Source organism: Barbatula barbatula (genome assembly GCF_947034865.1).
Source record: "Barbatula barbatula genome assembly, chromosome: 13".
Lineage (NCBI taxonomy): Eukaryota > Metazoa > Chordata > Actinopteri > Cypriniformes > Nemacheilidae > Barbatula > Barbatula barbatula.
This window is the reverse complement of record NC_136776.1, coordinates 22,907,402-22,923,159: the sequence shown is the minus strand read 5'-3', so window position 1 is coordinate 22,923,159 and position 15,758 is coordinate 22,907,402. Positions and strand designations below refer to the sequence as shown.

General features: G+C 40.6%; 1 protein-coding gene across 2 annotated transcripts; it reads right to left on the bottom strand.

Annotated features, from left to right (window-relative positions):
- Positions 1-1,243: 1,243 nt before the first annotated feature.
- tnfaip8l1 (tumor necrosis factor, alpha-induced protein 8-like 1) lies at positions 1,244-9,294 on the bottom strand. 2 transcript variants are annotated; one of them, XM_079471135.1, is made up of 2 exons: positions 8,674-9,294; positions 1,244-4,233 (listed from the first exon to the last, which is right to left on the bottom strand). In XM_079471135.1, exon 2 carries the CDS (start codon positions 4,226-4,228, stop codon positions 3,668-3,670), a length of 561 nt encoding a protein of 186 aa, XP_079327261.1. In that variant the 5' UTR covers positions 4,229-4,233; positions 8,674-9,294; the 3' UTR covers positions 1,244-3,667. The 2 variants fall into 2 exon arrangements, with proteins under 2 accessions (XP_079327261.1, XP_079327260.1); XM_079471134.1 differs by lacking the exon at positions 8,674-9,294 and adding an exon at positions 5,983-6,200 and having other exon boundaries at positions 1,609-4,233.
- Between the last annotated feature and the right edge of the window lie 6,464 nt (positions 9,295-15,758).

The window sequence follows — 15,758 nt, the reverse complement described above, 5'->3', positions numbered from 1 at the left end:
ACATGACACAATGTTTATTTTGGTGTAATTTATCCCTTTGACATGCAAACATAGCCATAAATTCAAGTATACATTTTCCAAAATTTGTGACCAACTAATGGCGTGATGTTGGTGCAGGACTTTTTAAAGAAAAAAGAAACTAAAAGACAAGTCATTGCTGCCGCTTTTACAGTAAGAGCAAGACTCAGGAACAAACAACTCTGAAAGGTCACGGTTCACAAATATCACTGATAAACAACTTGAAAGCCAACGCAGGAACATGTGATCGCCCACATAGCTGGTGGAAAGCTGACGGCCCCAGCGCGTTGGACAGAGGGCCTCTTGTTTGACATAAGGAAACATCACTGCAGCGGCGATGTGAGCCATCACGCTCCGACCGATCCAGAAATAGCACAGAAACACACACACACACACACAGCAATTCAGTTTGAACAAGTTAGTACCATTACCTGTCAAAACGTCAGACAAAAACCTACATTATGGTCACATGGACCCTAATATGATGCTCACGTATTCACAGTCCAAACATTACGAGAACAAGTTGCGCAAGCTTCTGGTAGCTGATTGCAACCTGCTAAAAATGTTGATTCTCTTCGTCTTGCGGTCAGACGGCAATTTTACACCTCCAGCGGCTGTTACCAAGACAACGGAAGGGCACCCGAGAAGGCTGCCGTTTGCAGGTCGGGCGTGCAGGGACATTGTGGCGATCAGGTCGAACGAGATGTCACCATCGGCTGATAACACAGGAATTCAATTTCTTACAATAAGATTAACAAAGCAGTATATTTTAAATTTATATATACACATAATTGAATGCTTTACTTTAGACTGTAAACAAACATGACAGGTTTTAGAGCCTGCAGGAGTGTAAAATAACAAATCACAAAAGATTTGCGAGGTTTAAGAACTTCAGTCCCAGGTAACCTTCACATCTCGGGTCTCAGCCGGAGGGGGTTCGAGTGGCTGTACAGTGAATAGGAGGAGTGTCAGATTAGCAAACCGAAACAGACATGAGCGGAATAGCTGATGAAACCAGCGTGTCATCGTGCATTTTTATTTAGTCTTGAATGAGTTTCACCATCAGGACCACCGCAGGGAGAAAGAAGGTTACCTGATCATACAGACACAATGTGTTGTAAAGAATCTTGGAGAGTATAAAATGTAGACCTGCTTTGGGAAATGATAAATGGGTTCAAAATATGCCCACAATCTGACATTTAAAAGGAATAGCACAGCAAAATTTAAAATGTCAATCCTGTCTCAAACCTGTATGCAGTTTTTTTATTTTACATTTTGAAGAATCATCATGCAGCTCTTTTCCCACACAAATATTCAAAGTCTAATTGATTAAAAATAACAGCATACAGGTCGACGACAATGGTTTCGGATTAACTATTCCTTTATGTGAAATATGTACTCTATAAACTATCGGTTTGCAAATCACATGAGAGAAAAGGAAGAAAAAAGGGGTTCGAAACAATCTGGCATGCCTGAGAGATTTGCACAATAATCCAGAGCACACGCACTTAATCCACGGAGGGGCGGATTCCCGGACGGGGATTATTTTAAGCCTTTTTTAAATTAGGATATTAAAGTCGTTTTAAAAAAAACATACCTTACAAAAAACATTACTGGTGTGCATCACAGTTGTTTGTACAAAACGACCACACTGATGAAAATACATTATGTCAGCGTAAATTGCTTTCGATCAAGACAACCTCTTACATTCAAGTTAGTCTGGGACTAGTCTTTAGCCCTGTCCGGGAAACCACCCCGAGAGGACAATGTAGAAAGGAAGTCCAACAATAAAGACAAACAGAAACCATGTCTGTTAAAAATGTCACATTCATTTATATATTATATACCCACACACACGCTGCATTTGTACACTTTTTTTTTGAAAAAACAAAACAAACAGACAATATACATTGACAGGATTTGTTCATGATTTGTTTAGATTTTCACTTAAAACGAAATGCTCAGGAACTCCCAAAAGATAAAAGCTTAATTCTTCAAAATTGGTGGAAATCAGGGGAGGGCAAGACGCGAGACTGAACCCTGAGAGGTTTTAGGAGAATCAGGAGGTACGTAGGCTATGGCTTTGCTGCTTAAAGGGTTTTACTTCACCTTCCTCCAGCGCGTTTGACTTTTGTGGTCATTTGTATGCAACCTTGAGGTTGACAGATTTTTGTGTCTAGACAAATTCTCCTTCAGAAACTGATGAGAAACAAAACAAGTCATAATAATAAGTGCATACAGAGAAGAAATAACTGGTCTATAGAAACTCCAAATGACCGAGATCAAAAATGACCCAGTGGTATACGATCCTGGATCAGTGCTTTAATTTTGTCATTCCTACAGCGTCGGCCGTTTCAAAAAAGTAAAATCTGAATACTCTGCAAATGTGTAAAAATCTTTGTTCATACAAGGCTCACAGACATAAAAAAAAAATCACAGGATGTATAAGAATGAATCAACGGCTCAGACATCTATTTATATACATGAAACCTTCATTAAAACAGGAAATAAAAGTGCACTGAAAGGTAGCAGAAGGTTAAAAAACATGACTCTCTCACATCATCTTTGTTCCCCGATCAGGAACTGCATCATCGTGAAGACTTTCTACCGGCGTGGGGACGTGAACAGACCAAATGTAAACCTCTACGTGACCAAGTTCTTAAGCCTTCTCATCTGTCTGAAATTTCATCAGTTTTATATCAACAGGAAGTGATGATGTGACGACTTGGGGCACGTTTCCTAAAATAACAGATGAAACAGGGTGAACGTCCTGAATGCACTTAAGTCTCCACAGCGTTAAATACCGTATTTCCACTGTTTAGACGTCTCCGCATCAAAGAGGTTTGCTAATGACCCTTCATTTTCATTGAAGGCTGATCGTAAATTAAAAACACATTATGAAATGACTCTCGGACACAGACAATGCAAAAACTGCATTGGGTTGCATTAACGTTCTGACGTTATTTACTCATTTCAATCCTGCATTTAGCCAGAAACTTTGGTATAAAAAAATAGTAACGCAGCTCTTGACAAAAAAACAGCAAAGGACATTACTTAATTTAAAGCCACACAACAAGCTTTTGAGGAACAACAAACAAAACAGAAACTGAAGAAAACGCTAAACATTTTGTCAACATAATTAGCAAACAAAACGTTGACGAATCATTTAATAAATACAGAAAAGTGCAGTTATCTGTGATTATAAATTTGGATCTGATCCTCACACAAACCTATCATGCGATTTAAGATTACAGCACAAGGTTTTAAAAACATTGTTGGTGATGAAAATCACTATGATTTGTTTTTGTATCGCAAGAGCTGCGTAACGTACTCTGAAATTCCTAATTTTGAGTTGCACAGAAAAAAAAGGTAGAAAAGTACACCAGCGACATGAGGGAAAGTAAATAACGACAGAATTGACTATCTGGATGAAGAAATCCTTCAGGCTCGTGTTGTAAGCAGCCTCTAACTCCCAATTTATTCTAAAAAGTAACAGGAGCTGTTGGTGAAAAACAAACAGATGTTCAACATTCACTCAATGTTCAACCGGAAGAATAAAGCTCCGGATGTTTCTAAGAGGAGCCCTCAAATTTTTAACCGAGCGACCAAAACACACAAAGAAAAGTGTTCATATAACTTCAAGTAGTGGTCAAAGATTGCCATCATCCAACATCTTGTTGACTCCCTCAGCGATCTTCTGCAGATGAGCGCGGTACACTTCCGAAGGGCCGTACAGTGTTGCCAGGAAGTCACAGTCGGAGAAATGATTAAACACGTGGTTGATGCGACCGTGTGATTTGGCGGTCAGGTGCCGGTTGACGGCCTGGTGTAGCAGTTCACGGCAATCGTTGAGCAGGTTGCTCATGACGCGGCGGTCGAAGGTGAAGTCGATCTGGTAGAAGCTGACGGCGGTCATGGCGAGCGTATGCACCTTCTTCCGGAAACGGTCGACTAGAGCCAGCTCCTCGTTGTTAAACTGTCCGTTGCGGTAGAGGACGCCCAACTTGACCACCATCTTGATGAGGTTCTTGATGATCTTCTGGGCTTCCTTGCGGTTGCGCGTGTACTCTTTGGTGACCCGGTACAGCTCGTCGAGCACTTCGCTGCTGGTGTCGTCAATAAAGAGGTTGGCCACCGTTTTGGTTGCCATCTTGCTCATGAGCTTCTTTTGGGCCTGGAGAGCCAGGTTTTTGGTGCTGAAGGTGTCCATGATTTCTACAGAAAAGACACAAAGACATTTGTGAGTGACTAAGCTTGCTAGAAGAGCTTACGGTAGAGTGACAGTTTTGCATCCAAATTAGGACAACAGATGTTTATCCTGAATGCCTCATCTGGAGGCGTACATGGAAAGCATGCACAACTCCCATCTGAAGTAAAGACATGTTAAACGAAACAAGGATATCACAAAGACGATCACAAGTCATTTTTCAAAGACGTCAACCAGCATCTTAACTACAACATTTTCCAGAAACATCTTGGAATAAAATCACATAAAAAGGTGTAGATTCAGATCGCAGAAAATACTATTTAGATTCCCATCAAAGTGACGATACATGAAAAGGTCTATGATAAGTGTAGAAGCGTCCGTACATTTAAAACAACTCACAGAAGCCTTTGAGTCTTAACACGACTTCAATTCACAGATTGAGCACGTAAACAAACAATAGCTCTGCATCCAGACACGGCAACTAAACGTTTCCTCTCTCACACGGCAAACTCTACACTACAAAGACTAACAAAAACAATGTGCTTCCCAAGTCTCACGCGGGCCTAACAGGACAATATCCCCTTCTTAAAATAAGCGTTCCCCGGAGACTCGAATCATACAAGAGAATCGCCTCCACCTCACATGTGAGACGAGAGCTAGAGGTCGAGAAAAATTCCAGTTTTTGGAACACGAATGATTTATAGCGTTGGCGATTCATGAATGTTTGCGGACGGAAGACAGTACTTAAACTGATGGAGTTTCCTGCCTGGCTACTGGATGTACAGCACAGTGGAGTTTACGAAAGGATTGTGTTGGGAAAGTCCAGTTATCATGAAATGTTGATAAAAACTGTCCTGTATAAACAAATAAAACTCACGAGGCTTAAATGATGTGCTGCCAGCAAAATATATTTATTTAATGTTTATAAGGACCGGAAGCATTACAGGAAATGGGATACATTTATAATTTTTGAAAAATTTTTGTTTATTCAATCTGCAAAATCATCAGAAAGTGAATCGACACCAATGGCTTTTTTTGCAAAACGTTGCGTCGCAAAACAAAACCTTTGATGTGATGTTACAGAAAAAGTCTTGAAAGTATCTTCAGCTAACAAGACATCCATCACCAGTACGATTCCTTACACGCATCCAACGTAACCAAAATCTAAATAAGATGCTTTGAAACAAAGACAAGTTGAGCTAGATTCAACTTCAACATTCCCTGCACACTTATACACATTTAAAACACAATCTTTCATGATGATTCAATTCAATTTCGGATTGAAAAATGTAATGTAAAAAACATGAACAACAGACATGTTCTACTGGTCTATAAATTTACTCTGGTCCCTTAGAAAACTAGAGGAACATCTTCTTGAGTAAAAGGGTCAAACGTCTTTTCTGAAAATGTTTTTAAGCATACACTCTGTTTGCCCAACAGCAGCCGAATAAAACATCTGAATGCTTTCCAAGAAGCACTGGGCAGCCAGCAGCTTTCAAACATTATCATTAGCGGTAAGTTTTACATGCCTAGAAAGAAAACACAACATAAAAGATAACCTTACAATGGAAGGCTGAGCGGTGTTAACTATACTCTGGACTAGACAATTTGCACTGGGATATTAACATCTTGAAAACAGGCAACAGAAGTACACAACTATCCCAGCAATGAGCAGCGTGATCGATTCACCCCCGCACAAAAGGAAACAAGACACTGAGGTTTTCAGTTGCCAGGCATCAACCAGACCCCACGCTCACCTTGTTGGAGGTATTGGGTTGCATTCTCCATGCTTGTGGAGTGAAAAATCAAGAGGTTGTGGAGAACACAAGAGATCATTGGGCCATGACTCAACACACAGGGATTCAGGAGAGGGCGTTTGTCCGACCTGATTGTTTCAGGTGCGAGTGATTTCTGGAGCTCACACCCACCGATGGGTCAAGGTGCAGTAGGTTAGAACTGGGAGTTCACCCCTCCAGGTGGATGTTGTAACTACACCAATATGAAAGCCAAAAGTATTTTTCTTAAAGGCAGAATATGTGATCCTGTCCAGAAACATCCGGAAGTATAGTGGTCAAATAATATTTTTATAATTATATACCGTATTGTCTGTGAAAGGCGTAGGACCAAAAAATGTTCACCCAATCAAAACATTCTGGCTTGTCATGTGTACATTTCAACAATATTCACACATATTTTGAATACCACTGCGCTTCCTGTTCACAAAGACATCATAAGTCATCAGCTCGCTAATTTTAGTGCTAGCAGGCTAAAGTTAGCATCTTTCAAAATCAACCACTCCCCCTTTCAGTTTTGAACAATGTTAAATCAAATGTAGTTTTTGTAGTAAAAAAAATCTTAAACAACTTTTTAAACATGATTTGAAAATAAATATATTATTTAAAAGAAATAATACTTATGCACTGTGTCAAATTCTATTTAAAAAAAAAATTATAATTAGGGGGAAACTCATACCTCATCGTCAGGTATTTGTTTTTTCATCGTTTGAAATAATAATGCAATGTCCGAAAATAACATGAGAATAACACGTACCGTGACCTAAACAAAACTATGGACATTGGTATTTTGTTTCCTTTTCAATCATGTATACACTGATATCTAATGAAAATGTTCAGTTTTCATGAACTGCTCCATACATCGATCGCACATGTAAAATGATTAAAATACAGCACGTAAAATTTGACAAAATACGTCACAAAATCATTCGTTACCATTGACAACACACTTGCTTCCCATCAAACTGAAAATCGACCAACCTCATTCTCGCTCGCAAATACGGCTTCGCTTCGTCATTTACATGAGTGGAAAATTTATAACAGCAATTGATCTACATTTTCTCTGTCAGGTACAAGAAAATCTCTAATAAAGTGACAAGTCACGTGAGATCTTTGAAATGAAGATGGCATAACCTCCAGGTCTAAAGGCAACCACCATAGAGATGCACAGAAATGCTACTATACAGTTGAGCTTTCGCCAGATATTTCAGACCTCCCAACCACTTTCTCCCTCCCTCCGCCCAATAATTGCACCTCAAGGCAATCAGGAACAAGCGCCAGGCGTTTCCTGCAGCAGTTAGGACCCACAAAAGACCCACTGTCCACATGTGAAGCTGCCGTGGCTTGTTCTACGAGTTTAATACAGCCGATTTCATATACGGGCCAAAACGTTACGCAACAACAACAACATTTCTATCGTCTGGCATTGTTCAACTTGTTTGGTGTGGTTATATAACCGGAGTAGCTCTGAACGACATGCTCTTTGTGTCACGGAGGTGTACTGGTTTGATGTCTCGCCATCTGCTGGAGAAAATTCAACCATCCCTGGCCAGACATACCTAAAGAAGCCTGCCGAGTCATGAATTATTCACCAGCTCTACAAAATAGTGCATGAGCCAATTTAATAATGCATGAGCCAATTTAGAAATATACGTTTAGGTGGGCGGTAAAAGTGTTTTTGTGCGAAGGGGATCAAAGGCTGTCATGTTCGTTATGAAAATGAGACAAAATTAGCATCTGTGGGCCAAAAAGATGAGTGATAATGTGTGCTTTGTTTAAATATAAAGTACTGCAATTTCATACTTCAGAGCCAAGCCAATCCATTGCATAATGAGTGTTGATTGGTCAATTAACAGAAAAACTAGGGAGGAGGGTTCATTATAATCCGCGTCATCTAAATTAACTATTACCACATGTTCTGTATATAGAAAGTTGGCTTCAACTACAGATTTTGGATTCTGAGACTATATACGTCACCAGGACCGTTTCTACAGTCCTCTTTGTTGCAATTTCCATCTCCCTGTGAGTTAGAAGGTAACACAAATCCTAAAATAAGCAAGAACATCAATGCATGACACAATGAAGCAGATCTTTAGTCTGAAAACAAATCCATACATCCCAGACGAATGAAAGCGGTTAATGTTTCCTAGGTTACAAGCGAAGCTGCTGTGTAACTGAACTTTGCAATCCAGTCAATTCCGCCCCTGTCAATGAATCACCGGTCTGTTAATCTCAAGAGTGGTAGACTTCATCGCACATAAACATTTCCTTAAAACCGTTCTTCTATTAAATGCATTGACAAATCACAATGTTCATAAGCAAAATAGAAATGAAAGACTTTCTATAGTATTCATGATGTTTTGCACTGATTTACATTGTGATCTTTAGTTGGTTCATGCACGCAATAGAAGCAAATTAGTTTTCTTATTAATAAAAAACACACTTTGTATACTTTATATAAATGTATTTACATAAACATACTGGGAAAAGCAATAACGCACCAGCCTACAATCAACATACAAAGGCACATTTTCTATGAAGAATTGTTTACATTTGTATACATACATATAAAAGAAACGAATATATATATAAATGTTTATTCATGTATACAATATTATTGAATGCAAGCATGCAGAATAAACGCTATGAACTCACCTCTCGCCTATTTCGACAGGATACTGGGCGTCCAAAACTAGCGCTCAAATCTCCATCTACACTTTATAAACACCCTGACAACCAAATATCATTAGACAGCCTCATGGATACGAGTTAAAACCGTCTTATAAAGGCCAATAAAATGCGTCCACACGGCGTGTGTTTGGTTTGAGTGTAAATAATTCACGCGTTTTCGTCTCCGCGTCGTCGCGTTTCGTTCCCAGAGTTTGTAACTTGACTCCGCCTTTTCTGAAAAGTTTCAAACTTGAGGGTCGAGAGCGGCGGGTGACTGACGCTCCGATCGACCAATCACGACCGGGATCGAGCGCCAGGCAGACCAATCGTAACGCCTGTCCAGTCCCCCGTGCCGGTTTCCCGTCATAATCCCGTGAAAGACTCAAGGCCGAAAATTTCCCGGAGGAAATACGGTCGAACAATGAAGCGGGATTGTGGTAACTTCATCATTTATCTACTGGAAACGAAACCTCTGTCCTCGCAGATTGTGTTTTTGTTAGGAAATCCAAATAATTAGCAATTTAATGAAGACCAGGTTTAATATCGATCATATTTGTGTGTGTACGTGTACGTTATGTGATCTCTGATCAAACACAAAGGTCCGATGGAGATTTAATAACCACCGGATGTTTTTGACCTGTTTTTTCCGTTCGTGAGCGCAACGCGTTCAGAAACATCCGGTTACCCATATATGGCCATATAGGGAGTAAACACGAGTGACGTGTAACGAAAACACACCTGTATAAATAGCGTTATTTCAAAAGAAATCATTTGATGTGCTTCCCAGTTTAATGCGCCGTCTTTGCTATTTAATACATTTTCAAAACCCACCTAGGATTTAGTTGGTACAGTATCTGTTTACAAACTTTACTTTCATTATCAATCACAAGTTTGTGAGACTAAATGCAGGGAGAGAACCGATCCATCATAGATATTATATAGTCCGACAGCGCCGCCTGGCGGATCGAGTGTGCGCTGCGGTGTTCGTGACTGCAGCTTGTGTATCACGCACACACAATGCAACAGATGAGAAGTGAAACAAATGTATATAACAGAAAATAAAACTGAGAGCCACATTAATTGGAACAAATCAATGCAAAACTTGCCCATTGAGCAGGATGAAGGTTTACAGCATAAACGTTTACGTAGATCTGTTTTTTAACATTATGCGACTTAACATGTTTGGTTAGTGGGTTTTGTGTTAAAAACTGCATACAAGAAGCATTTCAATTGATTACTATAGAATCTGTAATGTCCATTATGCATTAGTGTAAACAATCTATACTGATGCAATTATATTGTATCCATAGAAAGGGTATTTTAAACAATATTATATTATTCTGTAAACTCATTCCACTGCTCTTAATGTCATACTACAGCAATGATGTTGAAGTAATATATTAATACATGTACAAATACATTTTTTAAATAAATGTCGTACAATACAATACAATGCTTATGCATCTTATTTTTTTGTTAAATGATTTTGGCGGCAACTAAACATGTTATCTCTCAAAACCTTTCTATTTCCTTCCCTTTTTGAGATGCGCTGGAAATAGACACTGTGGTTTACAATGACTCCCCTCGGTAACCATGCAGCTGTCACTTTAAACATGTTTCTGTCTCTCTCTCTCTCTCTCTGTCTCTGTCTCTCTCTCTCTCTCTCTCTCTCTCTCTCTCTCTCTCTCTCTCTCTCTCTCTCTCTCTCTCTCTCTCTCTCTGTCTCTGTCTCTGTCTCTGTCTCTGTCTCTCTCTCTGTCTCTCTCTCTCTCTCTCTCTCTCTCTCTCTCTCTCTCTCTCTGTCTGTCTCTCTCTGTCTCTCTCAAGATTCAAGATTCAAGATTCAAAAAAGCTTTATTGGCATGATAAAAAAGTGTTTTACATTGCCAAAGCAGGAAGATTAAATATAAACATTCTGTATAAAATAAAATAAGAGTATCCTATATAAGAAACAATATGTACACATCAATACAGACATAAAAGTGCGAAGTATTGACAAAAGTTCTTAGTGAAAGTGACAGGATCCTGTCATAAGTGTCAGTTTGTGTGTGTTGTGTCAGTGTTGTGTGTGTTGTGTCAGTGTTGTGTGTGTTGTGTCAGTGTTGTGTCAGTGTTGTGTGTGTTGTGTTGTGTTGTGTTGTGTTGTGTTGTGTGTGTTGTGCTGGTTGTTGCTCTTCTGTCGTGACAGGACTTGACGTATCTCGCCGCCAGGTTTGAGCTGATGGGCTTTTCTCCCAGTATGTATGAGATCTTGTCCTGTTGTTGAAACTGGTTGAAGTCTTTGTGGAAGTTTGTGAACTGGGGGAAGAATGTTTCTCTGATGTCCGTATAGTTTGGACACGAGGTTAAGAAGTGCAGCTCTGTTTCCACTTGTCTCTGTGTGCAGTGTGGACACAGTCGCTCTTCTCTTGGAGTCCATGTTTGTCTGTGTCGGCCCGTCTCCACAGTGAGCTTGTGTTCACTGAGTCTGTACATGGTCAACACTTTTCTTAGTTTAGGGTCTGATACGCTTTTGAGGTATTCTGCCGCTTTATATTCTCTGTTTAATGACCGATAGCATTCAAGTTTACTTTGCTGAGCTGTTGCTTCTGTCCAGTGTTTGAGATATTTTTCTTTTTGTGTTTTTATCATTTGGTTCATTCTGGCTGGAGTTTGGGGTTCAGTTGGACACGTTTGGGGTTTTAGAGTTAGTTCTGAGATCAGTTGGATGAGACAACTTTTCTCTGGGTTCAGCTCCTGGTGACGTAAGGTTTTGTGATGGAGTGATTCTGTATCGCTGTTCTTAAGGTGGTTATAGAATTTAATCGCTCTTTTTTGTATTTTAATTATTAGAGGATATAGTCCTAATTCTGCTCTGCAGGCGTTGTTTGGGGTTTTGCGTTGTACCCGTAGAATGTTTTTACACATTTCTGTTTGCAGAGTCTCAGTTGGGTGTTTGTCCCATTTGGAGAACTCTTGGTTGGTGAGGGGACCCCAAACCTCACATCCATAAAGTGCTATTGGTTCTATAACGGATTGGATTATTTTAAGCCAAATTCCAGCTGGGATGTCGATTTTTATATTCCTTTTGATAGCGTAAAAAGCTCTTCGTGCCTTGTCTCTCAGGTCGTTCACTGCCTTGTTTAAGTTTCCGGTGTTACTGATGTTTATACCGAGATATGTGTAGTTTTGGGTTTGCTCTAAAGGCACGTTGTTGAGTTTAAAGTTGTGATGTTGGTTTTGTCGACTATGCCTTTTCTGGAATATCATAACTTTGGTCTTTTTAAGGTTCACTGATAACGCCCATGTTTGACAGAAGGTGTGCAGGATGTCTAGATGTTGCTGTAGACCCTCTTTTGTGGGTGACAGCAGCACCAGATCATCTGCAAACAGAAGGCATTTCACTTCAGTGTCTAGTAGGATGGGACCGGGTGCTGGTGACTGTTCTAAAGCTCGAGCTAATTCATTAATGTAGATGTTAAATAGAGTAGGACTCAGACTACAGCCCTGTCTTACTCCACGACTCTGGGAGAGGAAGTCTGTGTGCTTGTTGCCTATTTTAACTGCAAATTTGTTATCCGTGTACATTGATTTGATGATGTCCGTAGGTTTTTCCTCCAATGCCGCATTGAATAAGCTGAAAGAAAAGCCCCTCATGCCAGATTGAGTCAAAAGCTTTTTTAAAGTCAACAAAGCATGAGAAGAGTTTTCCTTTATTTTGGTTAATTTCTTGGTCGATTAGAGTATGAAGGGTATAAATATGATCTGATGTGCGGTATTTGGTTGGAAACCGATTTGGCATTTTCTCAGAATGTTTCTGTCATTTAGAAAGTTGGTGAGTCGTGTGTTTAGGATGTTACAGAAGAGTTTACCTAAGTTGCTGTTTACGCATATTCCGCGGTAGTTATTTGGGTCGAATTTGTCTCCGCTTTTATGGATTGGGGTAATAAAGACCTCGGTTCCAGATGCTGGGGAATATACCTGTATTAAGGATGGTGTTTAACAGTTTGAGGATGGCAAGTTTGAATTTTTGGTCCGTGTTTTTAATCATCTCATTAAGAATGCCATCATTCCGCTTGCTTTTTCTGGATTTAAGTTTGCATATATTATCGCATAGTTCCTCTAGTGTAATTTGGTAATCTAAAGGGTTTTGGTAATCTTTAATAGTTGATTCTAGGGTGCTTAGTTTGTCTTCAAGGGTAGTTTGTTCGTGGTTGTTGTTTATATTACTAAAGAGGTTAGAGAAGTGGTTTATCCATACATCTCTGTTCTGAATGGGTAGTTCTTCATGGTGAGATTTATTAAGTGCGTTCCAATGTTCCCAGAAGCGGTTAGTTTCTAGAGATTGTTCAAGTGCTCTTAGCTGATTTTGTATATCTTGTTTCTTTTTTGTCCTTAGGGTGTCTTTATATTCTTTAAGTTTTTCATGGTAGAGTTGGCGTGTGTTTACATTATCCGCATCTCTGTGTTTCTGATTTGACAGAATTCGTACTTCTTTTCTAAGGTTTTTACACTCATTGTCGAACCATTTCTCATTGGCAGGTCTCTTTTTTGTTTTCGTATTTGTTGATTTTAGGTTGGCTAGTGTTGCAGATATTGTAAATATATTGTTAATTCTGTCTACTGCCTAAGTTTACGCCTTCGTTATTGTGTGGAAATGGCGTATCTAGGAATTTATTAAGTAGGTTTTGAATTTTTGGTTCACATATTACGCTTTGGTATATATCTTCACTATTTTGTTTCCATCTGTATGCGGTGTTTAAGGCTATGGAGTTGAGTTTGATTTGGTGCCTCAGTGTTAGGTTAGATCTGTTTAGGTAAAGAGTAATTTTACTGTGGTCTGATAAGGGGGTTAGTGTGCTAACTGTAAACGCTCTGAGAGAATTTGGATTTAGATCGGTGATGAAGTAGTCTACTGAACTGTACCCATCTTGGAACTATAAGTATACCTACCATATGAGTCTCCGCGCAGTCTGCCATTGACTATGTACAGACCCAGTGTACGACACAGATGGAGAAGTTGTAATCCGTTTTTGTTTGTAGTTTTGTCATAGTTGAGTCTTTTTGTTTGGGTAGGTGGAGGAAAGACGTCTGCTCCTGGAATGTGTTTGTCTCCCTGGGAGTGAAGTGTGTCTGATTCTTCACCGTCCTGGCATTCAGGTCACCGCAGATCAGAACATTGCCCTGTGACTGGAAGTAGTTGATTTCTCCTTCTAGGGTTGTGAAGCTGTCTTCGATGAGTACGGTGACTCTGCAGGTGGGATGTAGGTTGCACACAGGAAGATATTTTTCTCTGTAGAAGTAAGGGACTTGTTTATTTCCAACCATGTATAGAACAGGCCCGTTTTAATAGTTTTTATTGAGTGGGCGAGATCGGACTTATGCCAGATCAGCATTCCGCCTGAGTCTCTGCCTTGTGTGACTCCCGGTAGTTTGGTGGACGGGAGGATGAGTTCTCTGTAGTTGTAGGGCGACCCGTGGGTCTGTCTCCTCTGTTCCATGTCTCCTGTAGGATGATGATAATGTCTGAGTTTTTGGTTTCTGAGGTAAAGTCTATGTTTTTGCTTTTTAGACCAAAAGCAGATGACCTCAGGCCTTGAATATTCCAACATGATATAGTAAATGCTTTGTTATCCATAAGGTGTTATTTAAATTAGCGGGTTTTGTCTTAAGACAGTAGGTGTGAACAGATCAGGTTCAGCATCTGGTGGATGTCTTTCAGCTCGGCTGTCGGAGCTTGTGCGGATGTTGGTGTGGGGTTTCTGCTCACTGTCTGGGCATAGCTGAGGCTGCCCGGGGTCTGCTGCGTGTGCTGGGTGATGGGTGTAGGCAGCAGGGATGATGTTCTCATCTGTTGACTGTTGCGATGGTAGGTGGGTGGTTGTGGTCTTTGGGTGTTTGTAGGTACTGTGTGGTTCATCCCTGTTCTAGGTGGATGCTGTCTTGCTCTGTTGTTTGAAGTTGTGGTGTTGGTGCTGCGGTTTAGAGTAACATCTTTTAGTCTCTTTGCAAAGACAGGGACAGTTGCTCTGTACAGGTGCACATGGTCATAAAGGCATGTGAGGTCCAGGGTAGGGTGATGTGCCAGGTGCACTTGAGTTTTTAGTGCGCAGGTTCTTGAGAGGGATGCATTTATTCGTTGAATTGTGTCTAAGTGGAAGTCTTTCCGTGGCAGCAGTGTGGACACTGTAATTTGAGCATTTGGGAAGGTGGATGTGGCTTTCTCGATCACTCTCTGTAGTGATGTGGCCACTCTTTCCTGTTGTGCTCTCAGGTCGTTTGTGCCAGTGTGGATTATTATGTGTTTCGGTGATCCTAGTTTTTCCTTGTTTAGCAGCTTTAGGGCGCTGTGAGTATTTGGGCACCAGAGTTTGGACACCCTGTGTTTAGGGAAGAGCTTCTTTTCATCTATAAACTTCCCATTTGAGTCTATTAGAAGGACAACGTCTGGTTTTGGTGTGTCACCTATGGGTGTTGGGGCGTTGCCTGATTCTTCGGTTGGTTGTGTGCTGGGTATGGGGCTTGGTGGGGGAAGAAGGTTTTGGCTGGGTTGTTCCACTGGGTTTTGAGGGCTGTGGTCAGTTTGAGTGGTGACCTGTTGTAGTGGGTCCTTGGTGGAGTTGAGGTCTTTGGAGAAGGTATCTTTTACTTTCTTCATTTCACCTATCTCCTCCCTTAGAGCAGTTAACTGTGCCCAGTGACTCTCTGTCTGCTGTGAGAGCTGGGATTCCAGTGATGCCAGCTGAACATTTAGTCTCTCCCTCTCTTCCTGCAGCTCTTTGACATTGGCCTGCAGTAAATACAGTTCTTTCTTGGTGTTGTCTTTTTCTTTTTGTTTGGCTGTGGGGGTGTTGCTGGTTTGTTCTTTACTTTGTGTTGTTTGCAGAGAAAGAGTTATTTCTCTGAGCTGTACCAGCTCCCCCTCCAGGGCTGTGAATCTCTCTCTCATATCCATACAGTAGCAGTGTGAATGGGTGTCGTTAGTTTGTTCTGTGTTGGGGGGGTCTTTCTTCTCCAGCTGCTTGTCTGAAGCTGGGGTTGTATCTGGTTCTTCTGGAGTGGTGGGTTGCTCATTGTTGGGTTCTAGATGA